At 44.7% G+C, this 14,584-nt stretch overlaps 1 protein-coding gene across 5 annotated transcripts in view; it reads left to right on the forward strand.

Annotated features, from left to right (window-relative positions):
* The first annotated feature begins 516 nt into the window (after nt 1-516).
* The window catches only part of PTPN12 (protein tyrosine phosphatase non-receptor type 12), a 99,569-nt gene continuing 85,501 nt past the window's right edge, over nt 517-14,584 (forward strand). The window contains exons 1-2 of one of the 5 annotated variants that reach the window (XM_084811516.1): nt 517-555; nt 848-975. In XM_084811516.1, coding sequence (XP_084667642.1) covers nt 877-975 — 99 coding nt within the window. In that variant the 5' untranslated portion in view covers nt 517-555; nt 848-876. Of the gene's footprint in view, nt 556-607; nt 720-775; nt 976-5,974; nt 6,189-12,079; nt 13,560-14,584 lie in introns of those variants that run through there. The other 4 variants (XM_084811517.1, XM_084811518.1, XM_084811515.1 and 1 more) reach the window with 4 other exon arrangements.

Raw genomic sequence — 14,584 nt, forward strand, 5'->3', positions numbered from 1 at the left:
CATGCTTGCACGCCACAAGCAAAATAATAAGATCCCAGGAGCATCCAAAGCCCCGTCAAACACAGCAGGACTTGCTTCTGAATAAATATGTTTAGGGTCATTAGAAATGTCCCATGTATCTCAGCGATTTGACAAGCAGCCCCTGTGAGGGGCGTCTCCAGCCCCCCAACACGAAACACTACTCCTCTCCTCCTCCTCCTCTTCCTCCTCCTCCTCTTCCTCCTCCAGCAGCACCAGCCAGCCAGCCAGCCAGCCAGCCAGCCTCGTACTCGGCCCTTTCTCTCCATCCTCCGAAGGCAGATCTCCCCCCCCCCCCCATCATCAACCCACGTTGGTACCTCCCAGAGCCCTCTTTATCGAGCGCAGGGAAGGTCCTATCCACGGGGAATAATGTAGGGGTGGGGAAAGGAAGTTTCTCCTGAGGTAGGGAGGGCGGGACTGACGCGTAGCTGGGCCAATCGCAGCGGGCTTCTGATACGAGAAGCCAATAGAGGAGCAGCATGCTCGGGCGTGGCCGATCAACACGTTGAAGGGAAGGGAAGGGGGCGAGCGGAGGTCACTGCGTCTGCGCTGAAAGGAAAGGGCGGGGGGGGGCCCGCGTCGTTTCGTTCTTCGAGGGCTCGGTGTTGGCGGCAGCGGCGGCGGCTGCGCGAGAGGAGCGGGAGGGGCAGGCGGCGCGGCGGGGGATGGAGCGGGCGGCCGGGCGGCGCTGAGCTGAGGCGAGCTGAGGCGGGGAAGTTGTTGTTTTCGGGGGGCTGCCTGGGGAGGCGGCTGAAGGAGGGCCAGGGCGGCGGCGAGGACGCCGGCTTGCGGGGCGGCTCCTCAGGCTGGGTCTCTCCCGCTCCAGAGAGGGAAGGAGGGAGCGGGCGGAGGAGGATGGAGCAAGAGGAGATCCTGAGGAAATTCATCCAGCGAGTCCAGGCCATGAAGGGCACCGACCACAACGGGGAGGACGACTTCGCCACCGACTTCATGGTATGCTTTGGGGGCGGTGGCTGGCTGGTGGATCCTGCCCTCGTTTGGGGAGGGGGAGGGGGAGGGGGAGGGGGGCGAGGGGGGATCGTGAAGGGGCCCCTGGGCGCTGCTGTGGAGCCCCCTGCGTATGTCCATCCTGGAATGTAGATCCCCCCCCCCGATTTCTCCATCAGGGCTGCGTGTGGAGGGAGGGAGGGAGGGAGGGAGGGAGGGGGGCTGCAAGGAAGGGCTGCATCCTTTTCCCTTTCCTCGCACAAATGCTTCTAGTATGAATCGGCCTCCTTTCTTATGGGTGTGTGCATGTGCTACTGAGGGCTCGGTGGTGTCCGTGGCATGCGAGATATTACTGCTATTGTCTGCGGCTTCCTTTTTTCTCCTCCAGAAATAAAAATGTGAAAATCCAGGGCGCTCCTGGCTCCATAAGACGTCAAGGTAGTAGAGGCTAAGCGTGGCCGGGATTTCTTTTCACCTCTTTTTAACCCTCCCCCCCCCCCAAGTTCTCTTACAATCTTGGTCCAGGGAGAGAGTGTAAAATATACGTAGCGCAGTCTGATTATCTCTCTGTCTGCAGTTGGGATGTAATGGCTACTTGGGCACTGAATTTTCAGTTCCTACCCTTGTTACCTACTGCAAAACCTCTACTTGGTTTTTATTGGGGTCAGCACTCTTGAAAGAATCTCTTTTCTTTCCTCTGCCCTTCATAATCTCCAGCTGTATCCTTTTTCTTTTATCTTTCCGCAACACTTATGGCCATTTATTTTTGGGATTATCTGTATATCCGTAGATACAGTCTGCAACCATATTTACCAGAATGAATCATTATGGCTCCGTCTTCTTGAAGAGAATTTTTACACCCCTTACTCTTTGGCTAGATGAAAATGATGGGTAACAATAATTTGGATAACAGTGCAAGTTCTTATAAGGATTGCTATAAACACTTTACAAGGCACCAGAAGTATTTAGTAAAGAAGAGTATTTGGTTAAGCAACTGGAAGTATTAACCTAGTCCTGTTGTTCAGCTAGTTTCAGAATAAAGCTTGGTTTCTGTTGAAGACCTGGTGAGCTGATGGCTTTGGAGCACTGAAATTCTGATGTAAGTGTCAAAGTAGGGGTTGCCTGATATGCAGGGAGGTGGCTACAGGATATTGCGCAAGAACAAGGGGCTGTTGAAAGTTGTTTCAGGTCTGAGGCATGGAAGAGGAAGTGGACTTTTGGAAGTGGTTTCCTCATCCCGGATGGGGAGGCATGGGAAAGAGGAATGGCTTTTCTGGCTGAAAGGATTCTATTGTTCCTGAGGTAAATAGAAAAGGATCTAGAAAAGAGGTGACAGCTTGCATGTTTCAGTGAACTTAAAATAGTTAGGTTGATGCACATTCTCCAAGGCTTTAAACTGATTCACAGTTTTGTAATATCTGCTTCTTAAAGCTGCTAATGTTAAGTAATCATAATGTGTTTAATCATAGTTCTTCTGTTCTAAAGCGTAGAATATAAATTGTGAAACAAGCATGCAAATACTAGCATTTGTTCCAGAAAGCCAAATAAATGAGATTGGGAATTGCAATCCTTTTGAAAGAATATTACTGTTCTATTAAGAACCTACCAAATTCATTATTGAAATACAGAGAATATGATCAGGCATGTGCAATTTCCAGGGATTGGGATATGTTGGGGCTGCAAAAAAGGCCAGCCCCCACCCACCCCCGGTCTGCAGGGCACATGTTGCCCAGTCCTGGTCTAGATATTAGTTTATTGTTTACTAAATGATATCAGAAAAGAGTTATTAAAGACCATAAATAATACTGTTTCTTTCTCCCCCCACCCCCCAATTCATACACCAACAAGGAGTGAAAGTGCTAAAGATTGGAGGGGAAGTTGATTACAGATGTGGTACCTTATGTTTGCTTTAGTGCTGTAAATGTACTGCAGCAAAACATAATTACATAGGTTTAGGGTGCAATCCTATGCATGCTGGCTGGGGAATGCTGGGAGTTGTAGGACTTTTTTCTGTCTAAACATGCATAGGATTGCACCCTTAGTGAGTATTGTATATTTTACTGAAACCAAGACTGTTTGTCTTTAAAGTGACCTGCCCCTGGAATTAAGTAACATTTTTTTAAGCCATCTCCTAATAACACAAGCCTTGTTCTAGATCTAGGTGTGGAGACAGAGCATGAAGGAAACAGTCCTTTATCTTTATTTATTTGATTTATATACCACCTTTCGCTTATTTGGTTTCCAGGGTGGTTCCCAACAAAGTAGCCTTATTAAGCTATGTAGGCGTCCATTTTCAGAGCCAGCAGAGGCTTTGTCTGACTAAATCTAATAGTTTATTTAGTCATAATTCTTCTTGACCTATATGCTGCCTCTTACCCTCTGGTTCAAACAATCCTTATTGAACCACTTTCCTCTAAAGACTTACAAGAAGGCCCTGCTCTCCCCTGACTGCCTGTTTGTCCCATTTGTTTTTGTTTTCTTAGGTTATTGTTTCATCTCCCCTACTTCCTTCAGAGGCTTCAGAAGGACAGTTCCTTGGCCTCTTACTTTCCCCCTTTACTAGGGGAGGTCCTCCAGATGTTTTGGCCTAGCCAGCAAAGCCAATGGTGAAGGATGATGAGAGTTTTAGGCCAAAATGTCTGGAAGGCCACAAGTCACCCACTCTGCTCAACACTCATTGATTCTTACAGCCTCTCCTACCGAGGCCCAGAGATACTTTCCTTCCTCTGCCTTTTATGCCCAAACCTGTATCTCCCAACTATTTTGCAAGCATCCTTCCCTGGATATTGCACCATCATTTAAAGTTGAACATTGTCAGATTGGTGCTCTTAATCCACAAACATTTCAGCCAAGACTCTTCCCGCTACTGCACTTTTGACATTGTTGGGACAGCTTATATCTCTTATCTGAGACATAAAATATTGACGCTGTCATTGACTTCCTAGCATACTTCTCCGTCACTATCATGCAGTTTCTAAATCTTGCTTCTGTTTCCTTCTCAACAACTCCCAAGATCAGCCTATTCCTCTTTGTACTCTGATTCAACTCTTTTTATAGAGCTTTTCTTGCTGTAGCTCCCCACTGTGGCCTGTTCAGAACACTTCTGGTAAACTTGTCTTTTAATGCTGTTGGTGTCATCCCTATCAAGTCCTCATACAGGCTTGCTGCAGGGCTTGCCCACGGTTTTTTGCTGCTCTGGGTGAATGGAAACCTTGCTGAATATCTTGTCTTGTGTTTAGCAGCAAAACAATACCACTGGGGTACTATTTTCAGTTTATTTTTCAATGTGTCACTATTACTACTTCCCCTCTACAGCTGTGATTATGCCCTGAGCAGCTGATGGAAATCAGGAGTTCATGATCTTGTCCTCTGGAATGTAGGGGGTATCATTGAGCCAATAAGCTGTAAAGCTGCCTCTGTGTACTTCCTCCAGAAATGCAGGCAGTGTCTCTCTCCAAGATATTTACATAACTGAGGTAGGTGCCCCTGAAATTTTTGTACCCCACGTTTATAGTCCTGACTTAACGACATACACAAGCTCCTGATTTCTCCCTTAACTTCTTGTACATGTTTTTCCTGCTTGGTGCAAGCTCACCTATTGTCTGCTGCATTTTGTTACTACCATCTTAGTGGGCTTTTCCACATGTAGGTGTGATCATTGCTTATGCAGAGGAATCTAATATGGGCATTCTAGGCAATGTAGACCTTACAAACTTGAGTGAACAAGAACTATTTTTAAAGTCTCATTAAAGTGAGCCACTTTTAAAGTGACCTGTGCTGTCTACCATGCAGCTCTCTTTGCCTCATAATGAAGCTTATTTTGTGAATTTCCTGTGTCTTCTACCACTTATTAATTGAAATCCCTTTCTTGTCCAGTGCCTTTTAGAAATGGGTTACTAGTTGTATCTGTATTTTTATTGATTATATTATATGGTTTTATAATTATGCTCTGTGCTGCTCTGGGTACTTTTATTAGATTAACGTTGATGATGACGATATCATTGCCCATCTAATATAGTTTTGTCCATCTTTTTGGCAGTAATTGAGTTGCTTTTGTGGTTCTCCGTGGTACTGACAGCCTTAGCCCTATACTTGTTGCATATTGTGCCAGCAGTGTACAACAGTGCCTTAAGAGTTAGATAGGCAAGAGTCGATGTAGGCAGATTTCTGCTTCTAGCTTACTATCTAAAATAGACAGTGGGGAAATGAAGGAGGGAAGAACATGGAACAGCATTTGCTAAAATTCTTGCCATTGTGTCTCCATGTACGTAAAACTGTGCTGTAGTTAGGAATGAAAGATAAGTCAAAGACCATGCAGAAATGATGGGTTCCTTCTGCTTTTCTCTTGCAGCAGGCATTTAAACACAGCATAACTTTCTCTTTATAATTTTTGTCTTACCTTTTGGGTTGTGAGTAGATGTGAGGTGGGAATCTTGGAACTTCAGCAAGGTAAGGATGGAAAGGGGGTGGTGATTAATACCTCAGTTAACCACTGTAACTGAATGATAGGGGACAGGTATAGCTGAGTGTCACATTGGCCAGTCCCCATTAAAGGATCACTTTGGCCTGATCCCCGTTAACTGATCACAATTTCACTACCCTATTTTGGGCCAGCTAAAATTTCCAGACCATTTCAAAGGCAGCCACACATATAGCACATTGTAGTAATCTAGGCAAGAGGCTACCAGAGTATGAGTAACTGTAGCTATGCTATTCTGTCCAAATAAGGCCGTACTTGGTATATCAGTTGAAGCTGATAAAAGTGCTCTGTGCCACCAAGTCCACCTGTTCCTCTAGTGACAATGCTGGTACCAAGAGCACCGTCCTCCTGCTAGTGGGAGTGGCTAAACAATGACGCTCTGTCCCTGGGTTGTTTAGCCACTCCTTCTGGCAGGAAGAGTCAAGTGGGAGTGATTGAGCAGTGTGAACTAACATGCTAGCCCATTCATGGTATGCTGTTGTGTGTGAACTGGCCCATTACGTACAGTTCTGGTCACTACACCTCAAAAAAGATAGTTTTGGTCGCCCCTTTCTGGAACAATACAATCGAGGGGCTTGAAGAAAGGGGCTTTTTACCTTAGAAAAAAGGCAAGTAATGGGAAGGCATGATAGAAGTGTATAAAATTTTGTATGGTGTGAAGAAAATTGAGATGGAGATGTTTTTCTCCCTCTCTCATAACAGGATGTGGGGTCATCCAATAAAGCTGAATGGTGGACAGGTAAGAGGAAGAACTATTTCACAATGCATAATTAAACTATGAAATAGGATGCCACAAGATGTAGTGATGCCTACCAGTATGGATGGCTTTAAAAGGGAATTAGACATTAATGGAGGATAAAGTTATCAATGGTTGCTAGACATGATGGCTATATGTATTACCTCCAGTATTGGAGGCAATATACCTCTATATACCAATATGGTGTAGTGATGAGAGTGTTGGACTGGGATCTGGGTTCTAGTCCCCACTCGGCCATGGAAGCTCACTGGGTGACTTTGGGCCAGTCAGAGACTCTCAGCCCAACCTACCTCACAGGGTTGTTGTTGTGAGAATAAAATGGAGAGGAGGAGGATTATGTACGCCGCCTTGGGTTCCTTGCAAGAGGAAAAAAGGCGGGATATAAATGCAATAAAATACCAGTTGTTGGGGAACATGAACAGGAGGGTGCTATTGCATTCATGTTCTACTTGTGGGTGTCCCATTGGCATCTGGTTGGTCACTGTGTGAGCAGAATCCTGGACTAGATAGGGCTTTGGTTTGATGCAGCACAGTGGCTGTTACATTTTTAGCATAAAGGGTAGAGAAGAGGCTCTGGGAATTGTTAGAACACATGTAGTTCAGGTGTAGAAATATGTTTTCACCAGATAAAGAGCAATGGAAAAGGAAGAGAGCATGAAGTTAACAAAGCAAAAAGTCAGCTAGTTCTTCTGATTGTCTCCAGTGTTGCTCGGTCGCCCAAGATCATGAGCAGAGATAACAAATTGTGTGTGTGTCTGGGCATAGAATAAGGCAAGGCTGGGAATTAGTGGAATGAATGGCTTGGTGGGACAATGGAACAAACAAACCATGAGTTAAAGTAACTTGGAAACTGCAGATTCAAGGGTGTGGAATGAATGGAGAATTGGGGTGGGGGAGGCAACGTTTCAGAGTCATTGCAGATCACAAGTTAGAATAGGGAGTACTTGGCTAGATAGTGAATTGTCTGGCTTGGTATAAGACATTTACATATGTTTAAGAGTGGACCTCACTGAGAGTGAGGGAGATGGTCCAGAGTCATGGGTCAAAAAGAGAAGACTTAGGGATAGGAGGCTGCTGTTTAGTGTGGTTATCAACATGAATGTTGATGTCACTGAAGAGCAAGGTAGGAATATTGTCAGAAAGCAAGAGAAGCATTGGATAAAAAATTGAAGGGGTGGGGGGTCTGATGGATGATATAGCACAACTCCACTGAGCTGCAATACTGATATACAGAATTAACTTTAAAGGTTAAGTAGTAGTGAGGGAGGAGCAATCAGGGACATGTACTGCCATGATTTTGCCAAAAGGAGGCCATCATGGGCATTAGGATGAGGACTTCGGATGTTCTAGAGATTCCCTACAAGGCATTGTCCTCTAGACGTCATTGGGTAAATCACTCAGCTGGCTCACTGAATCCAGACTTGCTTTAATGTTAATGAAAATAAACTTCTTCCACCACCTACGGAGTTACAGAGAGCAGTAGGACTCTCCCTTGATATGCTTAACATTGTATATCAAAGTGAAGACTCAGGATGAGATGTTACTCTTAGAATCCACCCAGACCAGAACACAGCAGGTAGTTAAATTAGAACATACATTTATTTATGGAACGTAATATCTAGATCATATAGTTATTTGGTAAAGAAGAATTAATAGTTCTATCTGATAACCTAACATAACCAACTCTACTTCTCAACAGCTATGCTAATAATTGTCCTTTTTCCTATACCTTTTCTTTCTCTCTCGTCCTGCTGACTCCTATAACTGTCTCTCTTCCCCTTCTTCTAACTGAAACTTATCAACTGACCCCCACCCTCCATTTGTCACTCACTCTTACCCCACCCACCACTCCATTTCACTCAGCTGCTGTCACTTATTCTTCCACTCACTATTCTGTTACAGGTCTGTTGTCGAGATACCCTCCAATGAGAGGGCAGCAAGAGTGGGTAACCTGATTTCTTTGGGGACAAGGAGCTGGAGAGAAGAGCAGATTGTGGAGTGGGAGAGAGGAAGAAATGGGCAGAGATGTGGATGTCACAAGGTGTAGCTCTGAGTTGGAGCAGTTCAGGCCAAGCGGTCACAAACGGCACCACATATGTAAATAGTCTGAATATATTACTCCAGCTAAGTTTAAAGCAAGTTAGTAGAAAAGAGAATTGCTGTTTTTCTCAGTTCTAGGTCCAAGCCAAATTAAAGCCTAATAATAGAAAGGATTCTATTCTTGATCAGGGGAGAATGCCACAAATATTTTTCCCATGTCCTTTTTAATAGATAAAATGGTTCTGTTTTTTGTTTGTTTAACCAAAGTAAAAGTATGCCCTTGACTTTCAAAAGCATGTTGCAGTTACATGTTTGCATGTCCAGAAAAGTCATGTGCCATGCTAGGCATGTGGAATGAATTGGCTCCCTGGATTATCACTATGATGTGCAAAATCATGCTATGTCTTATGCTGATCATGACATAACTACCCACATTGATACAGTTTTCATGTTTGACTCATTGGTTGCAATAGCAATATATGGTTTTCTGCTGTGTGAATGAGCTGTGGTGAGTCTAGGGCTTCCCCTCTCCACTTTCATGCCTACAAAGGGGAGATAAAAGCGTCCAGTTCTAAACAACCTACAGTTCCCCATGATATCCAAACTCAGGTTTGTTTAAACAGTAAATAGTGAGAACAAGCCATAGTTTAAACGAACCACAGTTGCAAGGTCAGATTTCATTGGGGACTGTGTTTAGTTTTAAAACAGGAAGCTGATGCTTCTGATTTCCTGTTGCATGAAAGAAGAGATCAGAGTGTATGAACTCAAGGCTTGCTGCAGGATACCATCGTTTCCTTAGAATCATACAATCATAGAATAGTAGGGTTGGAAGGGGCCTACAAGACGGTCGAGTCCAACCCCCTGCTCAATGCAGGTATCCAGGTCAGAGCATCCCTGACAGATGGCTGTCCAGTTTCATCTTGAATCCCTCCAGTGTGGGAGAGCCCACTACCTTCCTAGGTCATTAGTTCCATTGTCCTATTGCTCTAACAGTCAGGAAGTTTTCCCTGATGTTCAGCTGGAATCTGGCTTCCTGTAACTTGAGCCCATTATTCCGTGTCCTGCATTCTGGGATGATGGAGAAGAGATCCTGGCCTTCCTCTCTGTGACAGCCTTTCAAGTACTTGAAGAGCGCTATCGTATCTCCCCTCAGTCTTCTCTTCTCAAGGCTAAACATGGCCAGTTCTTTGAGTCTCTCTTCATAGGGCTTTGTTTCCAGTCCCCTGATCATCTTTGTTGCCCTCCTCTGAACCCTCTCCAGCTTGTCTGCATCCTTCTTAAAGTGTGGCGCCCAGAACTGAACACAATGCTCCAGATGAGGCCTAACCAGTGCTGAGTAGAGGGGAGCTAGTGCTTCCCGGGATTTGGAAGCTATGCTTCTATTAATGCAGCCTAAAAGAGCATTTGCCTTTTTTGCAGCCACATCACATGGTTGGCTCATATTCAGCTTGTGATCTACCACAATTCCAAGATCCTTCTCGCTTGTAGTAATGTTGAGCCAAGTATCGCCTGTCTTGTAACTGTGCTTTTGGTTTCTTTTTCCTAGATGCAGAACTTGGCATTTATCCCAATTAAATTGCATTCTGTTGTTTTCTGCCTAGCGCTCCAGCCTATTAAGATCACTTTGAATGTTCTTTCTGTCTTCCAGTGTATTAGCTGTCCCGTCATCTGCAGATTTAATCAGCATTCCCTGCACCTCCTCCTCCAAGTCATTAATAAAAATGTTGAAGAGCACTGGGCCCAGGACTGAGCCCTGCGGTACCCCGCTCATTACTTCTCCCCAGTTTGAGAAGATCCAATTGATAAGCACACCGAGTCCGATTCTGCAGCCAACTGTGGATCCACCGCATTGTTGTTTCATCTAGCCCACTTTGAGCTAGTTTGCTCATCAGGATATCATAGAGCACTTTGTCAAAAGCTTTGCTGAAGTTGAGGTATATTATGTTCACAGCATTCCCACAGTCCACAAGGGAGGTTACCTGATCAAAAAATGAGATCAGATTCGTCTGACAGGATTTGTTCTTGACAAATCCATGTTGGCTTCGAGTAATCACTGCATTGTTTTCAAGGTGCTTACAGACTGATTGCTTTATCTTCTGCTCCAGAGTTTTCCCAGGGATTGATGTCAGACTGACTGGTCTGTAGTTCCCAGGTTCCTCCTTTTTACCCTTTCTGAAGATAGGGACAACATTAGTTCTCCAGTCATCTGGCACTTCACCCGTCCTCCTTGATTTCTCAAAGATGATAGGCAGTGGTTCTGAGAGTTCTTCTGCCAGTTCCCTTATTACTCTAGGATGCTGAGTAAATTTCCTTTTTTAAAAACTCCCACCCGTCTTGGACTCCTTTTCTTGTTAGAGTCGCTTGCCATGGGACCTTACTGATCATTGTTCTGAGTTTATTAAAATCAGCTTTCCTAAAATCCAGGGTTCAGGTTTGGCTACACTTGGCTTTTGCTTCCTTTAGAACCAAGAACTCAAGTATAACATGGTCGCTTTCCCCCAGAGTTCCTGTAAATGCTACTTTATCCATTAAGTCATCTCTGTTGGTTAGGATCAAGTCAAGGAAAGCCAATGCTCTAGTTCCTTCCTATACTTTCTGTAGGAGGAAGTTATCTGCCACACGTCAGGAATTTCTTGGAGGGGCCATGTTTTGCAGAATTCATCTCCCAACAAATATTGGGGAAATTGAAGTCCCCCATTACTACTATATCATGCTTGAAAAATTGGCAATTTGCTTTTCAAAAGTTTCATCCTCTTCTGCTTGATTGGGTGGGTGGTAATAGACTCTGACCACCATGTTCCTTTTATTCTTTGCTCCATTTATTTCATCCCAGATGCTCTCGATGGGGCTACCAAGCTCATCCTCCTATATTTTTGTGCAGAGATCACCGCAGACGGTGACTGTAGCCATGAAATTAAAAGACGCTTGCTCCTTGGGAGGAAAGCTATGGCAAACCTAGACAGCATAGTAAGAAGCAGAGACATCACCTTGCCGACAAAGGTCCGTCTAATCAAAGCTATGGTTTTCCCAGTAGTAATGTATGGCTGTGAGAGCTGGACTATAAGGAAGGCTGAGCGCCGAAGAATTGATGCTTTCGAATTGTGGTGCTGGAGAAGACTCTTACGAGTCCCCTGGACTGCAAGGAGGTCAAATCAGTCCATCCTAAAGGAAATCAACCCTGACCGCTCATTGGAAGGACAGATAATGAAGCTGAAGCTCCAATATTTTGGCCACCTAATGTGAAGAGAAAACTCCCTGGAAAAGACCCTGATGCTGGGAAAGACTGAAGGCAAAAGGAGAAGGGGACGGCAGAGGATGAGATGGCTAGATAGCATCACGGATGCAATGAATATGAACTTGAGCACACTCCGGGAGAGAGCGCAGGACAGGAAGGCCTGGCGTGCTATGGTCCATGGGGTCACGAAGAGTCGGACACGACTGAACGACTGAACAACAACAATGTATTTTTCACATACAGTGCAACCCCACCTCCCTTTCCGTTCCTCTTGTTCTTTTTGAACAAGTTATATCCTTCAATTGCTGTATTCCAGTCATGGGAGTCATCCCACCAAATCTCAGTTATACCTATCAAGTCATAATTTCCCTCCTGTATTAAGGGTTCAAGTTTGTTCTGTTTGTTTCCCATAGTCTGGGCATTAGTATATAGACATCGAAGACCATGTGCTTCATAGTCTGGCTTTCTTCCTACATGTGTCTGAAGACTATTACTGGCCGCTATTAGAGCTGTTCGCTACGTTGTGGTACATGAGTCCTCGTCCATTGTTACCCCCAACTTTACATCTCCCTTCCCTGTAGGATTCAGTTTAAAGCCTTCCTGATGAAGTTCTTCATGCTGTGGCCAAACACATTCTTCCCATCCTTTGTGAGGTGCAACCCATCCCTTGCCAACAGTCCATCTTCCAGGAAGTATAGCCCGTGGCTCTAGAATCCAAATCTCTGTTGTCAGCACCACCTTCGTAGCTGGTCATTCACCTGGAGTATCTTTTTTTCCCTTTCTGTCCTAACGACTGGAAGGATGGATGAGAAAACTCTCTGGGCCCCAAAGTTCTTGGGTTTCCTTCCCAAAGCTTCAAAGTGTGATGTGATTTCTTTGTAGCTCTGCTTGGCAGTATTGTTTGTTCCCACATGGATGAGAAGAAAGGGATACCTGTCAGTGGGCTTTATAAGTGCAGGCAACCCTTCATTCACGTCTCTAATCCGTCCTCCCGGGAGACGGCATACCTGGTGAGTCCACAGGTCTTTGCGACATACTTGGGTTTCGATCCCACGCAGCAAGGAATCTCCCACTACTACTACTCTTCTGTTGTTGTTGTAGGCGTTGGTTTCATTGCTTTTGCTGGACTGACCTTCAGCCTCTTGCTCGCTCTCATGCAGGTTCCCCTGTAATTCTTCCTCTGCAGGCTGTCCTCCAGTCTCATCCTCAAGTACCTGGAAATGTTTCCATAGCTCCACTACCTCCACTGGTGCCGAGTGTCTTCTAATTATTCTGCTCCTGTCACCCTTTTCCAAGGAGTATGCCCTACTTCATTTTTCCACACTACAGCATTTTCCTCTTCTGCCTCTGCTTGCTGTTGCTCTTCTAGCTTCTGTTCTTCACTGTGCTGCTGAAGTTCCACCGTTCTGTGCAAGAACTCTTCGTGTTCTCTTATTCCCTGGAGGGTCGCCACTCGCCACTCCAGTCCTCTTACTTTTTCTTCCAACAACTTGATCAGCTTGCACTTGTTGCACGTGTGGGCCATGTTGTTCTCAGGCAAGAAAACAAACATGGCACACACCTTGCAGGTCACCACCACTGGAGAGTGTTGTCCTTCCATAGCCTCTATTCCCTTTTTGTGTCTGGCTTTCTGATTGTTCTAGAGTAGCCTGTGCCTGGTCCTCTACTCACTGGAGGTTAAAAACAGAGTCCCACTGGTATGGAAGTGTGTGTTACAAGAAAAAGAACTTTAAAAAAATTAAAAGAAAGAAATGAAGAAAAAAAAGTTAGGGGCCTTCTCCTTGACCTCCCCTGGCCAACTCCTGTTTGCTCTCCCTGTCCACTCTCTCTCTGGGAGCCTGTGTGCTTCTATAGTCCCTGGACCAGCTGGAGTAGCTTCCTCTGCTCTGCTCAGCTGGGAGGCAGGAAACAGATTGAAGCTTCCTTCCCACACAGCTGCTGGGAGTACTCAGGCCACACCCTCCCAGTTCAGTTGGAGCTCTCAGGAGCACCTGGTGAGCTCACAGCCATGCAAAAGGAATGATGACATTGACATCATCATCCAGGCTCCAAATATTGCTAATAAACAAGAAAATAAGGTAAGACTCCTTCTGAAAATAAATGCTATTCTAGTACATGTGCTGTTTGTGAATTTAGTCTCAAGCTTAAGTTCAGGAGGCATTGTTTAGGGCAAGCATATATGGGTATATATACAGGGCACATTTTCTGAAAGTAGTTGGGTGATAGTCTCTTGTTTATAAGCTGTAAAGGCTGTGTCTTGCCTGATGCCACTGATACTAGCTGGGAAATTGGAAGTTGTTAACTTAAAAGTTGGAAGTTTTTAGAAGGGGAATAAAGTTTTTAGAAAGTACAGTAAAATATGCAACAAGATTAGATGAGTGGTGCTTTTGCAGCAGAAGGGTTGGTTACAAATGTTAAAATAAGTAAATATTGAGGTGATTACCATCTGCAGTTGTCTTTTTTTCACTATTTAGAAATCTGAGGAATGAAGGGCTAATGTCCAGAGCTAAACACTAGCAGATTAACCAGTGTGATGAATTGCAGCTTGTATGAAATTTTCATTTAAGTCAGCGACAGGAAACGTGTGCTGTTATGCCCTAAAAAGAAGGCACTGTTAAGACCATTGTGTACTCTTAAGCCTAGGGCTGTAAAAGGCAAAACTTAACCAATAAGATTATTGTTGTGTTTGATGTAAACATAATTTGATATAAAACCATTACTACTCGCTGTCCTCAGTGTATATATATTTTAGGGAACTTCCTTGCCAACTGTTTCAGCAGGTGAAAACATACTGCTGACTATCATGCGCATGATAGTATATCCTTATGCCTGTATTAGCTATCATACAGTAGCTGTCAGAGAAGCCTGACGATTTTGTGGTTCCATTTTTGTACTGCCAAGAGGTCATATTAATAGGGTGTAACTAGCAAACTTGCACTGATGCTTAAGTCACCTTTCCCACTTGCTAACTTCAGCTGGCACATAGTTTCTGCAAATTCCAATTGTGGGGCATGCTGTGGATCCCTTTGCTATCGGATGATTTGGCTTAAAAGGTAGGTTGCTACCTTGTGTAAGGTCACACTTGGCCTTATGAAGTATTTTT

This window comes from Heloderma suspectum, chromosome 7 (assembly GCF_057233095.1).
Source record: "Heloderma suspectum isolate Gila_16-S chromosome 7, 16-S_ref, whole genome shotgun sequence".
NCBI classification, from domain to species: Eukaryota; Metazoa; Chordata; class Lepidosauria; order Squamata; family Helodermatidae; genus Heloderma; species Heloderma suspectum.